Here is a 24535-nt window from a genome sequence, read left to right on the forward strand (position 1 = left end):
TCGATAATACTCTAAAATGACTAATGGATAAGTAGCTTTAATAAACATTTTATAGTCATAATAATTTAACGCATTTACACTGCCGTACTCCGACAAAAATAAAAATCAAACAAAACAAGTTTTTAAAACTTTGGCCAGAAACTCGTCCTTCAAATATAGATCGATAAAATTGACTCCCATCGTGTCAAAAACTCTCCAACCTGGGACTTCAAAGAAGTCTAACTGGAATTCCCAGGGTTGAGAGTTTTTGGAAAGTTGAGGGTCGTTTTAATCGATCGATATTTGATGGACGAGTTTTCTGGCTGAAATTTTAAATACGTGTTTTCTTCAGTGTAGGCAGTACAATTACTCTAAATCCCTGATCATCCAGGCAACATGTTGATCGAAATTGGCCCCCTTTCAAAAAAATACAAACTTTCACTGACTGTCAGATCACGCATTTGTAGCTAGATACTCACTTTATTTCCCCCACCCCCTCCTTCCCTCTCTCTCTCATTCACTCACTCACTCACTTACACTCGCTCCTCCACACAAACACACACATACTTTCACACACACGCACACAAACACACACACACACACACACACACACACCCTATCTCTTCATCACCTTCTTCTCTTCATTACTTTATCCAACCACCCTCTCTCTCTCTCTCTCTCTCTCTCTCTCTCTCTCTCTCTCTGTCTCTCTGTATGTGTTTGTGTGTGTGTGTAGATGTGTGTTTGCTTCTAATAATATTATGATAAATAAGTTTACTGATCTGTATAACATAAATAATAATATAACTGATGATACAGGTCTGTAATCTTTGAAGTCATTTATGTTTATATCACTTTTCTTCAAAAGAGGTTTGACAATGGCTTTTTTAAAACGAACCAGGAACTATACCTGAACTGAGACAATCATTGATAACGCTGGTTACTGTTGATAATAAAACATCTATGTGTTCTTTAAATAACATGTAGGAATTGGGTCCAAAACAAAAAAAATTGTGCTGGGTTGTTCCTCACAATTTATCGAACGTCTTCTTCTGTTGCTGGTTCAAATATGCACAGTGGAGTGTCATCAAAACTTTTAAAACATGGTCTTTGGGTAGTTGCGGAGTACATCTCCTTCCTCATATCGACAATCTTAGAGTTAAAGTAGGTCGCAAAACTCTCAGCTAGCTGAGACTCACTCAATGAAAATGCTAAGCTTTGGTTTAGATTGGAAATGCTGGACCATCAGATTGGAGAGAATAAGAACCTTTGAGCAGTTGCATGATGGTAGTCCTCATAATGTCTCACTCCAATGCAGCTTGTTAGAGGCTCAGTTGTTCAATCTTGTCAGATGGAATAGAAGTGGTGAATTTCTCTGCCAAGTGATCTTCATTTTAAAGCCAAGAAAGCCACTGTTGCTTCAATTTCTACCCAGAATCACCAAATCACAAACTAAACGTCCATTCTAAATTGTAAAATAGTAAGAAAATATAAATAATGCAATTCATGGCTTTATGTTTATGTTTATGACTTTTTCTCTTTTTTTTTTTACCATTGTCATTTTCTTGGAGTGTACATTATTGCACACTAGGATTGCACACATTTTTTTCTTCACAATCGTTCTCTTTTTTTTGGGGTCTGATTGTACACTTTTTCACCTCTTGGGGTTGGCAGCTCTGCTATAAGTAAAGTTAGTTGTGTGTGCATATGTATAATTTTAGTTTCGATTTTATCTTATTAATTTGTCAGGTATTCTACTATCCTGGTATTATTGATGTCCACTCGTCCGAATACAAAAATAAACCAGAAGTGGCCAAGTATTTCTCCACCACAGCTGTTCGCTTTGCCTTTGTGAACTTGGATCGAGGGGCTCCCCTGCAAAAGTATGTGGCTATCAGTGATTTTCTCTTGGATGTGAGATGCCAATGCAATGGACATGCTGAGATTTGTGGTGGTCCTGTAAGTACATCAGACCGGAATATTTACAAAAAATTTGCACGACCAGTATCAGAGAAAAAAAAGTGAAATTAATTATTTTTTGAAGTAGAGCGCTGAGACTCAAATGTTTTTAAAATAAAGCTTTTTAGAAATGTATCAGGTCCATGAAGCTAGCTTGTACTGTTTTCTGTAGCATGCGACAATAACCTTTGGCAAAGTAAATTGTTCTTTGCAATGTCAATGTTTACTCTACCAGAATCTATTCTTTAAAAAATGGGGGTCCAAATTGTTAATTTTTTGCCAACGAACACAGAATAACTGGCAAATCTAAAAAGTTATAAAACAATTTTTACAGATTGATATAGCTACAAGTAACTTGCGAACCTTTTCTAAATTAAGGGTAATTTTATCACTCATCGACTCAAATAATTATTTATAAAATCTGCCATGGAATAATGATCGTTCATTCTGTCCAGTCTGAAGAAGGAAATTTGTCAATAGACTTTATTGCTGGACCGTAGCATGTATGATATATTCGATGAGCTAAATTAAACCAGCATAATTTCAGCTTTGTAAAACATTTCCTCACAGATTTTAATCGTTATGGAATAAATCAATATGAGTGAACTCATTATATTTCATCTGTCCAATTGGGAGAATACATTGGTCAACAAAAAACATGATTTAGGTCATTGTTGAACTCATTTTATTGTATCTGTCCAATCAGAAGAATGAGTTTGTCAACAAACGTTATAACTGGAATATAGCATGTATAATATATTTGTTTAGCCTAAATGGCATAAGTTCAGTTTGTAAAATAGTTCTTCACGATTTTAATAGTTTATGGAATACAAAATATTGGATGGACTTATTTATTTCATCTGTCAAATTTAAAGAATACATTTGTCATTTTATTTGTCCAATCGGAAAATAAGTTTATAAACAGACATTATTACTGGACAGATTTTGACCTTTGATGGCTCAAAAAGATTTGTCTTGGTCTAATTTAATTTCCACCATAGTTATAAAATTGAAATACATGTAGATATAAGTGCTTGGGTGTAATCCTTATAATTTGTAATTTATCTATGTCAAAATTCGTCCCATTTTACAAAAATGTTTTCAAGTTAAATTTACAGTGAAGATGTGTTGCCAGATTCATTTGAGCGCGCCTACAGACTTTATTATGGAACTAATTTAGATCGTCCATGGCTTAAAAGATTTCTCTCGATCTATGTTAATTTCCACAATAGTGTGATATAAACAGATAAGTGCTTGTTTATAAAATCCTTTAATTTTCCGTAAATGTTGCGGGTTCTCCACTAGTATTTAACAATGGATTTATAGTCTAAAAGGATAAAAATGCATGTGAGATACGGATGTTGCTCTAAAGTCTGGAGGATATGGGTTTGAGCCCTGCTTTTGACAATGAACATTTTTTTTCTTTAGCATTTTTCACTTTCCAATGCTGCATGCAATATTTCATTATCTCTTTTTAGTCTTTGTTTGAAAATTACACTATTATATATAACACACTTTCCATAGGGATGGGTAAAGAATGTGCTCAATTGAAAAATTAAAGAAGTGTAGGAAGAATTTTACTAGCTTAAAACATACCTTGTTTTATAGTGTCCTCTCTGTCGTATGCTGTCACAACTGTGTTTTCATGCATACCATCCCTATACGATCCAAAATTTCACGTCTTTTTCTATTTCCCCAAACTAATTATAAAGAGAATGCCATTTGCAAAGGATGATTTCGCTTTTTATTTATTAATTAATTTATTTATTTAGAATGAGGCAACATGCCAATGCCAACACTTCACTTCTGGCCAACAATGTGAGAGTTGTTTGCCCTTATATAACAACCAGTCATGGAAGTACGGGAGTACCAGCAACGCTGGAGCTTGTCAGAGTAAGTCGTCGTCGTCGTCGTCATCATCATCATCATCATCATTATTATTATTATTATTATTATTATTATTATTATTATTATTATTATTATCATTATAATCAAATATTTTCTATGTGGGATATTTCTTTCCCTTGTTATTTTTATATCCATGTGCATGATTTATTATCTATTGGCTTTTTCTATGAACACAGAATGTTCATGTAATCAGCACTCTGATGCATGTGTGTATGACCAAGCAAAGGACTATGGAGTGTGTCAAGCATGCAAGGACAATACAGCAGGCGATTTTTGTAACACTTGTGCTCCAGGTAATTGTATTATTTTAAAATTATTTCATGTCGCATATTACGATCACATAGAATCCCCAGAAAATTATTTTTCACAAAATTTCATGCTATACCCAGTCAAATGTGAGTCGTATGGTATCCTGTATTTATAATGCCTTATGCAAAGTCAAAATTTATCAAAATTTGGGAAAATAAAAAACATATCATGATTGGCCAGATCCTTAGTACAGTGGTCTCCACTTATAAGCACAGCCCTCTGGAATCAAGAAGTGCCTGTTTATAGCTGGGTTGTGCTTTGAAGGGGAAATGTTTTTTGTTTGTTGCTAGTCTACGTTTTATGACCATATTACAGTAAATATAATTTATTCCTTGAGTTCCCAATATTATATACATAACAGTATGCACAATGTTGCAGGCTTGGAACTGCCATTTGTCCATTAAAAAGTCATTGTTTTAGCTGTTTTTTCTTTTTAATATTATCTTTTTTAGGGAAAACAAACCCTTTATGTTCTGTTCTGCGACAGCATTACGCTGTTGGAGTGGGAAGAGGTGTAAAGAAGCTTGTGAATCTTTGACTTTATTTTTGGTTGAGTGCACCAGTTTATATCATCCTTTATTTCTGTGAACTTTTTCCTACTCTGTTCTTGAACATTAAATTGAAGATAAAGTCTGGTGGTTTTTAATTGCTTGTTTAACCTCTGAGGTTGTTGGTGCAGATTGAAGGTTTGTAGCACAAAATAGACTTGTCAATAGATACATGCATGAAATCAAGAATGTCACAGAAAAATATTACAGGTACAAACCTTTTTTTAATACCTTATATCGTAAAGCACTTAACATCTCGGTAATCAAACGGTGGCTTAAGATTTTATGGCATATGTCAAGGCCCTCTATATAGAAGGCCTTGCATATGTACATTGTCCGTTTGCGTCACTGAAGTGTCAATTGTTTTGCGCAACGGAAACAACGGTGGAATAGTGAGCTGTGGATCATAAGTCACTCGCAGAGCATTGTGATGGTTTCTGTAACCCCATTTTTCAATCTTTTGTATTAATAGTCATGGTATTTTTAATCTGGTATATGTATTTTCTTTTATTTTTGTAATTTTAAAAGTAAAGGTTAAAAAATTGAGGGTGCTTAAAACAGTGAGGGTGCTTTTGAAAGGATTAATATATTTAGTAAAACAAAATCCTGTTTCGTACCCCGAGCGTGCTTATAGCCGAATCGTGCTTGCAGGAGAAGTGCTTATAAGTGGAAATCACTGTATTTTGATGTATTGCAATGCTCAGAGCAGTTGAACTTTTCAGTAACAATAAATATTTTCCTATTCAGTAAAGCTATAATGATAACAATTGCTTCCTCTGTTGAGTTAGTTGCTTCATTTTTTTAGAAAGGAAAAAATCCGCTTATCACTGGATTTATTTTTCAATTTAAGGTCGCGCTCTAACTCTATTAAAGGTATGGAAGCAATAAATTACATGCAACTTTGCTGAAACATTTGAAGGACTTTTACAAGAGTAAATATCTATCAAAGATAAATATAGAGCTTTTACTCCAGTAATTTCCGTAAATTGATAATTTAAAAAGAAACGGATAATTAAAAAAGAAATTGTATTTGACATTAGAGCTTAGAATCAGTTTTCACCCGCCCTATGGATCAGATGGCTTTGCAGTTGTAAACCTTTGACAGCGGAAGAAATTTGTACTCAGATTCTCTTCCATAATGTCCTTTTACTTAACTTAATTGAAAACAGCTTGTTGAAAACTAATGAGGATTCATATCTTTATGTTGGCATAAACAAAGGTATTACGTTTAAAGTTGCTATATTTATATTTTGAAAGTTATTTTGTTAATAATTCAATTCACATGGAAGGGAGCTTTAAGCTTTGAGGTAGATTACTGTCACATTGATCGTGAATTATTATTTTTTCTTGTTTTCGTTTCCATAAAAAAAAAAAAAAAGAAAATGACACAACATCCATCGGTCATTAAATCTGAATACTGGGTGGAAAAAATAAAATTAATGGAATTATTCCACATTTTTCAATCTCAAGATAAATGATTATAATAAGCATCTCTATTTTGTTCTCCTTTTACAAAGCTCTAGGTATCATTTTAGTTATCATCACATTGCCAATATATTAAGTATTTGAATTTCTAAACCCTAATTATTATTGTGGTTACATCATGACTCTATCTGCACGCAGAAAATATAGATCACATCCTCATGGGTGGGTGATAAATATTATAATTAAGCAATCCTTTAGAGCCATTAGTCCCCTTGGAGCCGGAGAAAATCCTGTGTCCATAGCGTGAAACGGACAATAGCAATTGCTTGATGCTCTATCGAAAAGCATTTTCCACCAGATCTTTCAGAGTCATCTACCCAATCACTGCAAGGTAGACGGAGTGTCAAACATAGATTATATCGATTCACCTGGGATTGTCCTCAGTCCTTTTGTGTGTGCAGTGAGTGGTTCGCCAATTGAGCTATCGGGATACCCAATTGAGATTTACTGTGATGTAAAATTATGATACCTAACAGGATAAAATAATAATGATAATACAATAATTATATATCTTAATGTCCTCAAAATAGTGGCAATTTTTCCTTTGGTTAAACATGCTATTACAATATTATAAGGAACATGCATAAAATAATAATATATTGACATATATTGACATACACGCGCGCACACATGCCCATAAATAACATCTTAATCATCATCATCATCATCATCATCATCATCATCATCATCACCATCATCATCATCATAATTATCATCGTCATCATCATCATCATCATCATCATCATCATCATCATCATCATCATCATCATCATCATCATCATCATCATCACAACAACCTTCTTTCTGTTTCTATCACCATCCTTCTCTTTCACCATTCCTCATATCACAATCACTGTCCTCATTCTACTCCATATTTTATTACTATTGTCATGTAACATGTTATAAGATGGAAAGCCTGTACTTTGATAACCTTCACCAGATCTCAGATCGATCCTGTTATCTCTCTCTCTCTATTTTTCTTTCTCTCTCTCTATCTTTCTCTCTCTCTCTCTCTCTCTCTCTCTCTCTCTCTCTCTCTCTCTCTCTCTCTCTCTCTCTCTCTCTCTCTTGGACATTTACAATGGTATATGGTATGCTTGTAATATCATGAAGTTAAATACACTTGAACTGTTAAACTCATTCTCTTAAAATAGGATTCTATATCAACTCCACTTGGGCATCTGCAAATGACACAACAAATGGTGGAGACTATTGTCTAGGTATGTATAATAGATTACTATTACAGTCTATACCATCTAGCACTGGGCTTGTTTGTTACTATTTCACCTCACAGTCTTAGACCATACAAGATTCAAAAGGACATTGCATGACATTACTTTTCTTTCGAATGGTGATATTTGTGAAGACAGGACTGTCTTGAATTTAAAAAAAACAACCTATGGTAGCGGCCCGTTTAACTCCGACTATATTTGTAGTTTACCCGGGTTACTTTTACCCCATGGCCATTTATTACATTTCACATTGACAAATTATAGGCGTAGTATCAAAGCTAATGTTTTTAGTTTTTGCATGTTAGTGGTAGTTGAATAAAACTATCTATGTACATGCTCATATTTAAACACATTTTTTTCCAATTTCGAAAAGTAGCAAAAATCTCTAGGATTGAGTGAGTTAAGTCAAATACAGACCATAGAAAGGCTTACTTTATAAAGAAAGGCCCTCTTTGGTTATTACACGTAGATAAGTGTGTCACAGACTAAATGAAGTTGATGTTAGTTACTCCATTGTTGTCATTTATAGCTGGCTAGAAATGCGATAATTAATTCTCATTAAATTATCTTTAATAAGCAATAAACACTAATGGTTACTAGAGTTTTATGTGCTAGTTATGGTTTTGTGGATTATTTATATGGTACGACACTAGCTTCTGAACCTCTAGGTCCCTGGTATGAGACCTGCTGTTGGCGGTGCCAAATTGAGTCCTTGGACTCACATTATTTCACTGCACTTAGGCTTCAAATGAGTACTTGGCAGTTAATTATCAGTGTTTGTCAATAAAAAATTGCAATAATGTCTGCAGGCGTCATGTTGCATTCTACATGTTAAATGTTGCTATTGGCTTGGATTGGGCCCCTTGTAAAGCATTTAAAGCATTTTTTGTTTGGCCAGATCTTGTGAATATTTTACTTTACAGCATGCCATCATTAAATACTGCAATTATTTGATTTAGATAGGGAATGAGATTAGCGGAAGAGTAGCGTCCCTTGATTGGACGTCACCTTACAGAGAGAACGTCAATTTGGTTTTGCGCATGCGTCTCTCTCGTCCTCGCTTTCGGTGAAGTGTCTCAAGCCGCTTTCACCGGAAGTGAGGACGACAGACGCATGCGCACAATCAACATGACGTTCTCTCTCTAATAACTTTTCTGCCGTGACGTCCAATCAAGGGACGCTACTCTTCCGCTAATCACATTCCCTATACTTAAAACAAGAATTAAAATCAAGAACCCAGTGTCATTCTAGTTCCCTTCTTTAGAAACGTTATTCCGTTACTTTATTCTTCTCTTTTGTTATCTTTTTTTCTTTGATTGTATTCTTGTTATTTTCTTATTTCCATTTCCAGCTTGTAACTGTAATGAGGCCGGGACGCTTGCAGGCCAACTGAACTCTTGCGACATCAACAATGGTCAGTGTTCGTGTAAGACGAATGTTATGGGCCGTGACTGTGGGGAATGCAAGGACACTTTCTATGGATTGGAAGCTGGGAATGCTCAAGGATGTCAAGGTAAATCATTGTGATTACATCAAAAGATTTGAGTAGAAAATAAATTGAGTAACTTAATACAAGTACAAATAAATATTTGTTGGATTCAAGCTTTTCCATAATTGTGAGAAAAAAAGACATATAAACGATTATGTGAGTTAACATCAGCATAGAGTCGCTTGAAATAATTTATCAACTAATAATCATAAATTAATCATGATATATAGGGCATCCAAAGAAGTTGGAGACAATGTCGTACAAAAATTTTAAATGATAACTGCTCTTTAATCAATTTCATTTATGCTACATGTATGTTTGACTCCATCTTATCACCCCCACCCCCACCAGGCTTATTTCTATACTTTGCTAGATATTTATTGTCAAAATATTATGTCTCTTTTGTCAGCGTGTACCAGATGCCTAAAAGTAATTTTGTAATTAAAATGATCTGAAATGTGACATTTTAGGTTTTTTAATCTCGTGGAAAATTATGTTTATTCTTATATTATTATAAATTTGAATTCAAGTCTCATATTTTTGACATTAAAATCAAGTTTTAGCATATAAACAAACCAGACATAAAACCCTCTTAACCCTCTCCTTACCAACAATTGGAAAATCGTCACATTCGTTACGATACAACCAACATTATTCTTATTTAAATTTCTCTTGTACATCATAAAATTTCAAGGAAATGAAAAGTGTGTTGTAGAGCATGTTTTGCTAAAGAAATTATGTATCACAAGAACTTACTGCTGTTGTGTTTGAGTGATAAAAAATCTATTTTTGTGTTAGTTGGGTGTGAAGTTTTGGGGAAAATCCTGAAAATGGCTGGTAAGGAGATACTTAAGGCAATAGGTCAAATGATCAGAATGGCCACATTGGAGTTTTTTAATATTTTGATAAAACTAATTTTATTCTCCTCAATAAAAGTACGTTAATTGTTTTAAAGCATTTTTGTGCAATTTATATTTCTCCATAATTTAGCCTGTGCATGCAACCCGTCAGGCACAATTGGAGACAATTCTATGTGTAACAAGACAGATGGAGCATGTTTGTGCCGGGCAAACGTTCAAGGGGGCACTTGTAACACTTGCAAGGTAAGTCCATATATATATATATATATATATATATATATATATATATATATATATATATATATATATATATATATAAGCTCATACTACATATGAATAAACAGCTTGGCCTCAAATTTCAATTAGGTTTGATCTTTAAATTACACAAAATATTAATATTTGACCAGAGGAAAAAATATTGAATAGAAATTAGAGATCAACAATGACTACCGAGGATTATAATGAAAATGCATTTGAGTGTCTTTTTTTGGGTAATAAATAACAATGTGAAATTGAATGTAAGCTTCAATTTATATACGCAAACAGATAAAATGCACTTTTTGGGTTTCCCCTTTATCAACAAAACAGGATGAATGAAACACTACAGACGAATGAGATAATGCGATAGTGGCGTTGTTAAGATAATTCGTCTGTAGTGTTTCATTCATCCTGTTTTGCTGATAAAGGGGAAACCCAAAACGTCCATTTATCAGTATTTGTATATTAAATTGAAGCGTACATTCAATTGTTATTTATTTCTTCGAGCTTCGAGCAGCACCATTTACATTTTTTTGTAATAAAGTCAAGCAATATTAAATGAGTAATGACATGTTGGATGACTATACTAGCAAAAATCTGGTTCTGGCGTTGTGTCCTTAGGTAAAGCATATTACACATATTATCTCACTCGACTCAGTCAGTATCTGGCAGTAGGTAGTGACCGATATTATATTATCATATTACAAAAAAGAAAGGCTGAAAGCAAGTTATACTTCATGCTATGGAAGAATGGCTTGGTATGACCTAATAAACCCACCATAAAACCCAACAAGCCTGGTAAAACTTTGGCTATGATGTTGGACATTGAAGTTCATGTTTAAAATTTTAAAATTTACAATTATATTACCATATTACCCAGATTTGACCTTTTTTAAAGGTACTTATTTTTCTGCTCCGGCCGACTTTTGCTCATTTTTATTGTAGCCTATACTATTTCAATTATATCAGAAACTGCAGTGTATAAAGAAACTGTTGTTGTTGTTATTCAAATCACTGGAATATTTTTTCTTATATTATGTTAGCCCAACACGTATGGCTTCGACGCAGCAAATCCTGATGGGTGTCTTGACTGTGCATGCGATGCTGGTGGTGCTCTCGACGATTCTTGCAACGTGGCATCTGGACAATGTAACTGCAGAAGCAATATTGGGAGCAGAGACTGCAAGGTGCCAAACAGTGGTAGTTTTGTCCCTAAATTGGATCTCATCATCTTGGAACCCGAGATGATTAGCTCAGAGGTTAGCAAAGCTGTTTATTTTTAATCCAAGCTTTCAATTTAATGAGAGTTTCTTGATCCCTCAGCTTAGCATTACAATTACTAAGATATTGTCGTGAAGATAGTAGTAGTAGTAGTAGTAGTAGTAGTAATAATAATAATAATAATAATAATAATAATAATAATAATAATAATAATAATAATGATAATAATAATAATGATAATAATAATAACAATAATAATAATAATGATAATAATAATCATGATATTAATAAATAATAACAGTACTATACTACTACTACTACTACTACTACTACTACTACTACTACTACTACTACTACTACTACTACTACTACTACTACTACTACTACTACTACTACTACTACTACTACTACTTCTACTAATAATAATAATAATAATAATAATAATGATGATGATAATAATGATAATATGATGATTATTATTATCATTATCCTTCTTCTTCTTCTTCTTCTTCTTCTTCTTCTTCTTCTTCTTCTTCTTCTTATTATTATTATTATTATCATTATTATTATTATTATTATTATTATTATTATTATCATTGTTGTTGTCAGCATCATCAATACCATACTTATCATCTCGTTATACACACACAGGGGATTAGACTTAGAGCCGGACACGGTACATCAGATGCCTCTATAACTGGACGGGGTCTTGTCTCTATTACATCTGCCAACAAAATTGAATTGGACTTCACAGCCACGTATGGCGGGCTGATGGACATGACAGTACGATATGAGGTATGGACATAAAGATTTAAGTGGAATTATTATAGATATTATCTATTCGTCAATTGATATAAAAAAGTAGTCCTTAGAACTATTTGTGGACCCATGGAGCCGAGTTTATCTTGGTTTTTGTAGCATGAAGCAGACAATAGCAATTCCTTGCTATCCTTTGCATAAGACACTACTCTTTCGCAAAGTACTTCCACCAGATCTAACAGACCCAGCTACCCAGTCACTGCTGGGTGGACAGGGGGATCAGAAATTCATCCGACTTCAACCAGGATCGATCTCGTTTTCTTTTAATTAACTTCACATGAGATATTAATACAGGATTCTTACATTCAACACCATTTCACACTGCAACAAAGATCAAAAATAAGAAATAATAATCTTAAACAGAAGTTGAAAGTTTCATTGTTATTGCCTTTATTTATCGGCTGATTAAGAAACATGAATTCCATTTAATTGTGACGTTTAACTTTAGGCCCTGTCAGGCTTTTCCTACTGAATCTTTCATTTTTGGTGTGGATAATGATTATGAATGAAGAGTAATGACATGAAAGTGCATTGCGTTTATAATTATCTTTTGAATTTGTTCCATTTTGCCTTAGTTTTAGGTCAATGTGAGCATTTTTGAATTTTGGAACAGGCAAACGTTATTATCAAATTTATGTTTTAATATCATTTATATAGCTTATAGTATTGTAACTGTTCTAATATAATTAAATGTTTTCAGAAAACTACAGACGATAATAATCTTGTCTTTCTGGACGCATCATTATCTTTGACATCAACTCAGTCTTATTCTTGTGACGACGTCACAGTCACTAGTGGGAAAACTTGGGCTCTTACCAAAACTGAAGTACATGAGTCAAAGACTGGTATGATGTATAGTCACTTGTTTTAACTTTTCAATGGTTATAGATTGTTTGGCAATTATTTGTAGTTGGTTGATGTAGCTAAATTCATGATTTAAAGGGCGTGGAGCTTTAACAAGTTCTTTCAACCAATACTATACAAAGAAGTACACATATTGCCTTGAAGGAAATAAGCAGGAAATACATTGAAAGTTATTCGGAAAGTTAGAAAAATATGAGACTCCATATTACTGAAGGAGACTACTTAAGTTTCAATACCAAATCAAGCATTGCTGAATTCAAAATGCCTAACTTTACCAATATTTGCTACATATCATGTTTTAAAGCATTTTAATGTTTTAATTTATTTAAAATACTTAAGATCTTGCGTCTTTGATTGATAGAGTTTTTTCACTGAAAGTGCATATTTTGTATTTGTTAATCGAGTTGGATCTGAATATTTCTACCCACATGCTATTCCTAGAAATAGATTTTCACAGCATGGTCAGTTAATAGATGGGTGACAATAAGCGCTTAGCTTTTTGGCCCACCATTTTTATCCTCGGGTTCATTTTATCCACATTACTTCATTTGACTCTGGTTTGAACTAGTAGTGAATTATGGATTTTATAAGAATTCTAGGACAACAAGTCATCATTTAAGATGTACATTGTAGCATTGTATGAAAAAGAAATTTTGGATCCTAAGAACCGCTTGGAGATTAATGAAGCATTTTAAAGTGAATGATGAAACAGTGGAAATTCTTTAAATAGGTACTTGTATTTATTTATTTGTCAAACTTGAATTTAGGAACAAGTATTCTGGGATCAGTCTGTTTGGGAAAGGGAGCCACCTATACTGTGGTGCTATCCAATTCTGGAGCGAAACTGGAAGTAGATTCTGTGAGTGTTTATCCCTGAAAGTTTCTAGTTAAATGGTTTATCTCCCCCCCCCTTTTTTTCTTCTGTTGTATTATTCACAATATTTGATGAAAAAGCTTTATCATATTTACGAGGACTTAATACTGTTTTGTAAAGCTTGTTTTGCTCAACCAAATTATGTATCGTATGCACTTCTTGTTTTTAAATGAAAAATGTCTGTTTTATTGGTATGACATCAGTAAAAATCTTGAAAATGATCGGTAAGGAGGTAGGTAAATGCCTTAATGCTGCTCATATGTTGACTTTAGACTGAATTTTAATTCCAATTTAATACCAGATTGATGCGATAGGTCACAAATGCATTTTATCAATGATTATATTTATTATAACAATTGTTCTGTTATCTCCAAATAACTCTAACACAAGCAGATATAAAATGTAAGTGCAACCTTTTAAAATGGCGTTTAGCTAACGTTGCAAGACCTTTTTGAACCAACTTCCTGTCTCCAGATTGTTTTCCTTCCCGATGTTAACAAACTTAAGTCTGTAGCTAATCAGATGAGTGTGGAGGAAACTGACAGATGTTACAAGAAAGCTGTTGAGAATGTGGCACCAAAACGAGAAGATTGCAAAGGGGTGGAGTACAGTTTGATGGCAGCTTACCTCAACGGAGCGCAGAGTAAGCCTTGGTGAAGTTAAATTAGACGGTATCATCAATAACAAGAAGGGTGGACATATTGAGCTTATTCATAAAGAGATCAGAATCTTCACTCAATATTAAGTTACTGCACCATCTCTCTCTCTCTCTCTCTCTCTCTCTCTCTCTCTCTCTCTCTCTCTCTCTCTCTCTCTCCCTCTCTGTGTCTTGTCAAAATGGTACTTTTGGTGTATGGTTCAACAAACTACCCTGCATTATGCTTTGGATGCAAACTTTGAAATGTGAACAAGATAACAGAAGTACCACAATTAACAATTGAATTTATGAATATTAGTTTTGGGTAGAGATTTATTTACAGATCTCAATTCAAAGCATTGTTTCTTTTTTTCTTTCTACAAAAGATAAGTATAATGCATGTTTTCCTTGTCCTCGGATTTGATAATTTGATATCAAGAGCCTTGTGGTCTTTTTGGTTTGTGAACTTGAAATTACTGGTAACTTTAGATTACGTCTTTTGTTTTTGTTTCATGTGAATGATAAGCATTGTTTAATTGTCACAATCTGTGGACAATTAGTGATTTAGCAAAGAGTATCATATACCATTAAAAACTACGGAAAATATTTTATAGTTGCCTTAAATTGTTAAGGTTTTCCTTAATTTGTCTGATTGAGATCATTGTCAAAATAGACATTGCATGATAAAATTGTTAGAAATTCACGTTTGTGGGCCAATGCGGTGAGACACGGCCTGCTTCACTGTGCTGGAAAAGTGCAAGATACAGAGAATCTGGTGCTACACTGGTGGCCGATGTGGTGGTTTGATGGTGATTTTTAAGATGTACAGGGGTAGAAGAAAATGTCATAGAAGACCTAAAAATTGTTGATCTGGTGATGCAATCATTAGTTTCTGAAGCATATTTCCCCAACAAATCAAAACCTTTAGTCAAAACTTTTTCAACATCCTCTCACAGCATGTTCATGTGTTGGTGGTATCATCAACTCAATATGTGATGCCTACAGTGGGGATTGCAACTGTAAGACTGGTGTGTTGCCTCCAAAATGTGACATATGCCGAGTCGAGTCGTACCAGTTTTCAACACAAACTGGATGTATTGGTAAGCTACTTAAAAGGTTTTTCAATTTTTCTTTCATGGGCAATTGTAATGATATTGATAATAATTCTCTCGCAGACCATACCGCATGTTCGTACTATAAAGTGGTTCAAGTTTAACACTGAATACAAGACTTTTTATATTATCTTTAGTGTTCAATGTGATTATTTGATATTCGTGGTAGTTAATGGTTTGTACGATTGTGCCCTTAATATCATGTTTCTATTTCACTAGCTTGTCAGTGTGACCCAATATCATGTTTCTATTTTACTAGCTTGTCAGTGTGACCCAATATCATGTTTCTATTTCACTAGCTTGTCAGTGTGACCCAATATCATGTTTCTATTTTACTAGCTTGTCAGTGTGACCCAATATCATGTTTCTATTTCACTAGCTTGTCAGTGTGACCCAATATCATGTTTCTATTTCACTAGCTTGTCAGTGTGACCCAAAAGGTTCAGTCAACACATTTTGTGACAATCAAGGTGTGTGTCAGTGCCAATCAAACGTCGAGGGAAATAAGTAAGTTTGTTAATGACAGAAATCTCTGTCTTTCCTTAACAAGTCCATCCACTCATTCGTCCCTGCTATCTGTTTATTTCCAGATCCATTAATTCATACATGCACCCATTCACCCATCTATCCTCCATTCATTTGCATCTGAGTAAAACTCCAAGACTCAATAATTTAGATAATTTTTATTATAACTAGACGTCTATTTGTGAATTGTATTTAGATAATCAAATTAAGGGTAAGTAGAAATTTATAGTTTGTGAATATTTTCTCCATTAACCTCTCTATCCATGATTATATTACAAAGTTTTCTTTTTAATGTGCATATGTCATTTAAAGCATTTGTGACTAATAAACTGTTCATGACAGGACTAGCGGGTGAAGTTTAATTTTTTTGAGAATATTCTTTTTACTAAATGTCATTCATTTCTGTAATTATTAGGAAAAATGTAGTTCTTTAGCACCATGTTGTCTATGTCATAGGATTTTATCTTTAGTTTCTGTAGCACGAAAGGGACATTGTTTCCTTTCTTCCATACATATTTTTGATTTAACACAAATGCTTCTCCACCTGATTTATATTAGGTTTTATTATTTTTATATGTGCTCGTAAGTGGCTAAACTCGATAACAAATTATTTTGCAAGTGTTGTAAAATTCATAGGGCCCAAAAAGAAAACCACCCAAAAACAAATAAAGAACCAAAAAAAAAAAAACCCAACAAAAAACAAGTAAACTCCCAAACATTCTGGTACAAAATTATTATTGGACAAACAGGATTAGTGAAAATCATTAGCCATCACTACACAAGAACATTTAATTTTCTTTTATTAACGCTGAAATGTGACATTCTATTCATAACAGATGCGGGGCATGTAAAACTGACCATTACGGACTGCATACAGGTAGTTATATCAATGGCTTTATAGCTTTTGTTTTTATTATGTATTGGAAGAAATATACCTCTTATGAATGACCATGTGATTACCATATTAATAAAGCGCTAGTTAGCTTGTTCCCGATTTTTATTATGAATCCTACTTTAATTATTTTAACACATATCTTGGGCATGTGAGAGTTATTAGAAAATGAAAATAGAAGTTTGCGTTACCATGCCCATAAAGTTACACAATCAAGTAATTTCACCTAAGCGTTGAAGACAATCTAAAAAATAAACATCTGCATTACTAATAATGTCCTTCTTTTGGCTGTATATCAATTGTGTTGGTATTGATTTGGATTTTTGCTTTTGTTTCAATATAAACGAAATGTCAAGAATTGCGCCATTGGTGTTATTTTAATGTTGTTGTTGTTGTTGGTGCTGTTTTCATTCTTGTCACTTTTGTCAATAGTTAAACTGTCTTTGGGTGATTGTTATTTTTTTCATTTGATTTTGATTGGTTATGTAGTCTTGTGGCATGCCACTCATCTTCAGATCAGAAGGTTCAGGGTTCAAGTCCCACTCAGATTGGCGCATAGTTTAGTCCTTGGAATAGGCTCATTACTGACATTCTCTTACCGTACTCAGGTGTAAAATTAGTACCTGGCTGTTAACAGAGTTGACTCTGTCGAAAAAAAACAACATTATGTACTTTTGCCTACCAGGCGTCATGTCTCGTCCTACATGTTAAGTGTTGCTGTTGGCTACGGAACACTTTTACAGTGCTTTGATGATGTTTAGTGGATATTGCACTGTATAAATACATGTATTCTTTAAAGGAAAGGGTGGATTGTATATTATAAGAGCATTCTGCGTTTTAAAAAAAATCAAAACATTTGACTGATCTTTTTCATCCGCTCATGTGATTTAATCTTGTTTCTTAATTATTTTGATCCAAAAGGACAGGGTTGTGTCCCATGCCAATGTAACCCCACTTACTCACAGGGGTCAAATTGTGATGATTTTGGACAATGCGTGTGTAAACCTGGGGTGGGAAGCACAAATTGCGATAGATGTGCTCATGGGTAAGTCATTGACATTGTTTCGTTTAGCTTGTATGGCAAGATATTTTATTGGGGGAATGCTGCATTTGTACATGTCTGTCTCAGTCCCTTGATTGTGACTGAATATTACTTACTCCCTCACATCCTAACTCATAAGACTTATGGAGCCAGTTATTTTATGGACAGGGGGGGGGGTGGGTTACAGAGGGATTTCATTTTTAAAATCTCATCTTTACCCTCGATATATCCCAGCCCATTTGCATGTGACGTGAGTGCTCTACCAACTGAATTATTGAAACCCATGCACATCATTTTGTTGAATTTTAAAAAGTCATTTTATTTATTTATTCATTTGTTTGGGGATTTCTTTTTGGAAAAATACACCGGCTACTACAGTTTGACACCCTAGGGTTGTACATCTTGTGGTCAAATGTTTTCAGTAATTAGTTATTTAATTATTATTCTTTTATTCTTTTATAAAGACAGCAGCTACAATTTGATGCTTCTTGGTTACATATCTTGTCATGTTTTATTTATTTATTCATTTGTCTTTAAAAAAAAAAAAAACCAGCAACTACAACTTGACGCCAGAGGGTTGCACCTCTTGTGGTTGTGACCCTAAAGGTAGCACAGGAATTGGGTGTGATGAGAAAACTGGAGTGTGCCAATGCAAGGATAACGTCAACGGATCCTCTTGTAACGAATGTAAAAAAGGTATATATTTATTGTGAAAACCTAGTGCTACAAGATTTATGGTGAATATTTTATATCTGCTTTTCGTTTATGACACAATGCCTCAAACGGGTAGAGTATAGAGAATTGAACGAAAGTAAAAAATATGAAACTTAGAATTTGTTATATACATAGCTTAGAAGAATCAATTAATAGTAACTGAAAAGAAAAAACCCAAAAGGAAACAAACAAACAAATAAACTATAAAAAACAACTAAAACCAAAAAAACCCCAAACCATCTTATGATTTCCATTAATTCCACTTTTTAGCATCTGCTTCACGAAATATAATTCTAACAGGAGGTGATAAATCATAATCTGTATAAGTATCCACATTATGAACAGTATGCATTAAAATCCTGCAGATTACGTTTTTTTCGCTTTGGATACAAATTTAAAATGTTTGGTATTTTTCAGTAAATTATTTTCTCTTGTTATGAGTCAGATCATTGACTCTATGCAAAATATTTGTTTTATGTCAGGTCTCTTGTTCCAAGGTGGTGAGAAGTAAATCATTAAAAAAGGCCTACAGTTATACCAAGCAATGCCACTGAAGAGTGATTTAGCCAATTGTTTTCTCTTGTATTTACAGAGATTGATAAACGTTTCTAGAGGAATAGTTTAAAAAAAAAGAGTTTTAATCTTTCAGGATTTTTTGGGCTGGGAGACTGGCATACAGGAGGTTGCATCCCTTGTTTTTGCTGGGATAAAGGAGACACTTGTAGTTCTGCTCCAAGTATTTATGATAATGTTATTGCAACTACCTCTGCCTCTTGGCCGAATGGATGGACAGCAGCAAATGGAACAGGTAGTCCTGTAAACGTTGCCAAGGAAGCGATAGATAGCATGTACGTATCATATACAAACATAAATATGTATTGAAAATAGGATAATTGCTTATTTTTACAAATCACCACGCAAAACTTTTCAAAATGCTTCATTTAATCCTCTCGCAAGCCTTATGCAACTGAATTCCAAGTTGCTTGTTAGGCTTCCTCCCTGTGTTCGCAGGTCACTACCTTAATTAGGTACTAATTCATACCAGAGCAGAATGGGATAATCTTTGTTAAGTGTCTTACCCAATGACACAATGTTGGGCCAAAGTCATCCCTTTTGTCACTGATCACGCTCAGCATTGCTTTAAAGATCTCTCTTAGATCGTCCATTTATATTTGCACAAAGGTTGTAAATCTTTTATTTGTATGCTAAATTTGAATTGAGAGAGCAAGAAAAAAATATTAACAATCAAAAACATTTGTACTTATTTAATATTGCTTTGAATACTTGTAATTCAAAATAACAATGTTCTATATTTGTTTGCTTTTTAGTTCAGTTCATTCTTATTCTTATATTTCGTTATTACAGCACCTGGTTAAAGATTTCAACTGTAGCGAATGCAGCAAACCATCTGTATTTCCAAGCACCCGTCAAATTTATTGGAGATCGCTCATCTTCTTATGGTCGTTCTTTGTCTCTGATCGTGTCAACATTAGCCACTGGCTTGACTGCAGACCCTGTTACTACAACTTTGAGGATTGCTATCATTATAGAGGGAATGTATGCGGATATGGCCCTTGTATACTCCGCCGATGTAGCAGTTGGAGCTGCTCAGACTTTTACAGTAAATAATTTATCTACCAATAAGTTGTGTATATATGTATAATGCCATTTATTATTAGTATTATAAGTTGTTTATTTTTTGGTCTTAGCATATATATATGTGTGTGTGTATGTGTGTGTGTTTGTGTGTGTGTGTGTGTGTGTGTGTTATTGAATCTTTATCATTTATTATATTTTGAGACAATCAAGGATAACAGCATTTCCCTGTAGAGAGAAATTAGGTTCAGACTTCTTTTTGCGCCTTTTGTGTTTTTCACTGGGAAAGATTCTTAACCACTAGTTTGTTTAATTGGACAATTTAGATTTATTCCTGTTGATACTATACATAAATTAGATAGATGATCTAGATATATACCTAAGCAATGGTGTCATACAATTTTTGGAGAAGGGCTTAAAGGGCTTATTATTTTTAAAAAAATATAGTTAGGGAAAATACGGTGTATTATTTGCTTATATTTTGTAATATGATGGGTTTGTGCCTCAGCTGAGAAACTAGGATTTCGATAAGAAATCAATATTTAATAAAGAGTAATCAAACTATTGACTATATAAGAGGGTGAATATTCATGTTTCTTTGATATATCCTAAACTGGTTTAAAGGGGAATCAAACAGATGACAGTATGAAGTGCAAAGTTAATTACTGTATTATCCCAATTAAGCACACGAGGCCTAGACATCAATTCTTTATACATCCCATTAAAACAATAACGCAAATTGAAATTAGCCAAGCACTTTTTAAAATGTTGCCCTTCGTTCTTACTGCATGCAGACAACAATACTAATATTGCACACCACTATACACTTGATGGCATAGAATTAGAATTGTGAATCAATACTGTCCGACGTCTATGATCTGTCCATTACATATTTTAGTATTCTCAGTATTCTACGTTTGGAGTTTCGAATGAGTTCCCAATACTGCTGTGCGACCTTGGGAGTGCACATTGGGGATCAGTTTAAAGTTCCAATTCAAAAATGCTTTTATTATACCCCTCCAATGTCCTCACCCATTTTATTTCTCATCACCAAGGTTGGATATTCAGCAGACAGTAAAATTATCATTTCTTGAGTAAAACAGACAGATAAGTGCAGAACATGAATAGTTCCTGAACTGCTCGTTATTTTTACAAAGGATAATAGGGATGCCTCACATTTTTAAAATGCTACTATGCCATAGTAAAATAGGTTTTTTCCCAAAACTAAAGCTTATAATGATGTTATTTGGTGCACACCAGAGATGTCTCTTGCGAAGCGTTCCATTCCTTTTGTTTTTAAATTGATAGTGTCAAGGTCATAAGCTATTTTCTTCCAAAGCTCATTTTGCTTCAATGTATTTGTAGCAAATAAGTGCACGCGTTTGACTCAATTCATTTTAAAGCACATAATGCCTTTTAAAGAGATTATGTAGTGCTTTAAAAGTTCCAGGATAGGCTGTGCAACTTTTACAACCTCTTCTTTGATTATTTTGAAATTCTTCCTCCTAATCTTGATGTTTTCCAATTAGAATTGGAATTGGATTTTATTTGCAGTAAGATTTACATATATTTTCCAAAATTGTCATAATCATGATTCTAAATGACATTTTTAGATACTAGTTAACTTAACTTGACTTATGTCTCTTGGCTCCTGGTGGAGCATAGGGTCTCAACAGCACTCTTCCATCTTTTTCTGTCATTGGCACAGACCTTTGCCACACTCCAGGTAAGATTGGAGACGCTCAAATTTTGGTGAAGGCTTCTCCTCCACGTCTGTTTTGGACAGATACTAGTTAAGATACGGCAATATTTGTAGAGAAACAAAGGCTATTATGAAGAGGCACTCATGAACTATTTTAATTAACATACTACACATTGTAGAAATTAACATAAATTGAGACAAATCTTTTGAGCCATCAATGATAAAATTGGTCCAACAATAAAGTCTGTAGGTTCGCACAAATGAATCTGGCAACAGTATGGCCAGATGGCGATTCCCAAGGCCAAGGTCAAATTAAGGACCAATCATTATGCCCGAGCAGATATTCTAAATAACCATTTGAGTAAATGGATGATAGATTAACCCTTAATTAAAAAAAGTTTGCATGTTATTAGTATATCAGTATATAATTTATAGTTTTATGATTTTTAGATTTGCCGGTAATTCTATGCTCATTGCCAAAAAGTTAACATGGGCTTCATGGATCAATGTTAACCACCAACCCTAGTTTTTTAAAGACTAGATTTTATGCCTTATACTTCTCCCTTCCTTGGAAACTTGTTGGTAAACAATCTCAATCAGTATTAATTTTGAAATGTTCCAGATTTCCATGACTGAGAACTCTTGGCAAACTGTGGATAAGGCATCTTTCATGACAATTGAGGAAGGAGTGTCCTTGCCTAAGGCAACTTTCACACAGATGATGCAGGTTCTCACATCCGTATCTGCTCTGAGGATTCAGGCTTACAATGCAAAGGTAAATTGAACTGAATGGGAAATGCGTTTTATCCTTCTGACTTTTAATAAAGGTTACTCCATTACAGTGGTAGGTATGTTTCTTAATACATCAGTTTTCTGTGAAAATGGAAATATTCGTGGACACTCCAAAACTTTTAGTCTTAATTGTCTTTGAATTTGGACTGGTTAAGTGCCATCCACCGGCCCGCCAGGAATGGGGGTTGAGCGTCGGGATAACAACCCACCTTATAAAAAGCAAACTGTTACAGAGACAGAAACCAGACGTAAGTGCCATAAATGATAATTTATTTAGTTAATATTATCGGACTCATCGTATCAAAATGGTATGATGTCAGGATGAATTCGGTGTTAGAAATTGAATATTTATATCAATAAACTTGAAACTTGGGGTTAATATGATTCAATAATCTGATGTCACGTCCGCCCAGCAACGAGCAGCTTGGTTCTAAACAAAGAACATTGGTACTTTTTATTCTTCATGCTGGCTAGAACTTTTTCACATGTTATGTGATCAGAATGTATAAAAGCCAAAACATGATCAGATTTATAATGTTTTTTCCCTCTGGATACATTTTTACGCTCGTCGGAGCAGTATTTCATAAGGGCGTCTGCCATTGTTCCGATAGTTTAGAACCAGTTACTAAGTTACTATGCGTCATTACGAGGGAAGTGACGCCACGACTGTTGAACACTATTTCTAAGTTTTATGGCAGGAAATAAAAATAACCATCCAAAATAAAACTCCGTGCAAAAGGTAAATTGTTTACACACACACGCACACACACACACATACAAACACACACACACACACACACACACACACACACACACACACACAAATACATTATAATTATTGATGATTGCATTGTTGCATAATTCTACAATTTGATTAGAGACATGAGTGTACTTACTGCCTTACTCATGGCACATCTACTGTTATTCTGTTGACCTATGAAACTTGAAGACAAAAGGAAGCTAAGTTAAATGGATGATTTGCATCAAAAGTGTTTAGGGGAAAAATATATTAGAATACGAATTTTCATTGGAATATAACATTCAATAAAAATATCTACTTAGACTTATATCTACACAACCACACGTCGATGGAGTAAACCAATTTCATCTTCATTTCTTTTGTAAGTTATCTTCACCCTTGACAATTTTTTCCCATTGTCTCTAATCCACAAAATCTTCTTGTTCTAAACCAGACTCAATATCTGCCTGTCCACCTTCACCACAGCCATCAACAATATCAGCTACTTAGAACTCTACCATCATCATAATAATCTACAATCTAACCCTCTCCTCCCTCCCTCCCCCTCCCCTTTCGCTCTCTTTCTTTCTATCAACAGAATCCTGATTACACATTAATACTGAGAAGTGTCAGCCTGGATGCAGGTAGCACAGGACCCAGCACATCTTTACTTGTCAACAATATTGAAATGTGTGAATGTGAAACTGGTTATACGGTAAGAGAAAATTGATCTATATTAATGTAGTGAGTAATATTGGTCTGAGCACCTGCCTATTTACATTTATCTCCCATACATGGAGTTCCTACAACTTTCTTTGGCTCTTTTTATTATCATTTGCTGAAAACATAATGCCGGGCATGTTATAATATTGGAAATAGAGTTCACAAATTCCTTTTTGCATTCAATCCATTTATTGGTTTGTTAACTTTGTTTATGTTATTGATAACACATCCGTCTGGAAGTTTGAGCTTTAATCTC

General features: G+C 34.0%; 1 protein-coding gene across 5 annotated transcripts in view; it reads left to right on the top strand.

Annotated features, from left to right (window-relative positions):
- The window catches only part of LOC144980001 (uncharacterized), a 66299-nt gene that overhangs the window by 19620 nt on the left and 22144 nt on the right, over positions 1-24535 (top strand). For all 5 annotated transcript variants that reach the window (XM_078927437.1, XM_078927436.1, XM_078927434.1 and 2 more), the window contains 20 exons: positions 1729-1938; positions 3711-3831; positions 4023-4139; positions 7343-7408; positions 8772-8933; positions 9900-10012; positions 11071-11286; positions 11900-12043; positions 12768-12912; positions 13699-13790; positions 14280-14448; positions 15399-15542; positions 15974-16061; positions 16916-16956; positions 17893-18016; positions 18567-18709; positions 19377-19575; positions 20093-20348; positions 22648-22800; positions 24155-24271. In XM_078927437.1, the coding sequence (XP_078783563.1) occupies positions 1729-1938; positions 3711-3831; positions 4023-4139; positions 7343-7408; positions 8772-8933; positions 9900-10012; positions 11071-11286; positions 11900-12043; positions 12768-12912; positions 13699-13790; positions 14280-14448; positions 15399-15542; positions 15974-16061; positions 16916-16956; positions 17893-18016; positions 18567-18709; positions 19377-19575; positions 20093-20348; positions 22648-22800; positions 24155-24271 (2820 nt within the window). The remainder of the gene's footprint in view (positions 1-1728; positions 1939-3710; positions 3832-4022; positions 4140-7342; positions 7409-8771; positions 8934-9899; positions 10013-11070; positions 11287-11899; positions 12044-12767; positions 12913-13698; positions 13791-14279; positions 14449-15398; positions 15543-15973; positions 16062-16915; positions 16957-17892; positions 18017-18566; positions 18710-19376; positions 19576-20092; positions 20349-22647; positions 22801-24154; positions 24272-24535) is intronic.

Source organism: Berghia stephanieae, chromosome 9, assembly GCF_034508935.2.
Source record: "Berghia stephanieae isolate SIO BIC M18660-M18661 chromosome 9, UCSD_Bste_1.3, whole genome shotgun sequence".
In the NCBI taxonomy this organism is placed as follows: domain Eukaryota; kingdom Metazoa; phylum Mollusca; class Gastropoda; order Nudibranchia; family Aeolidiidae; genus Berghia; species Berghia stephanieae.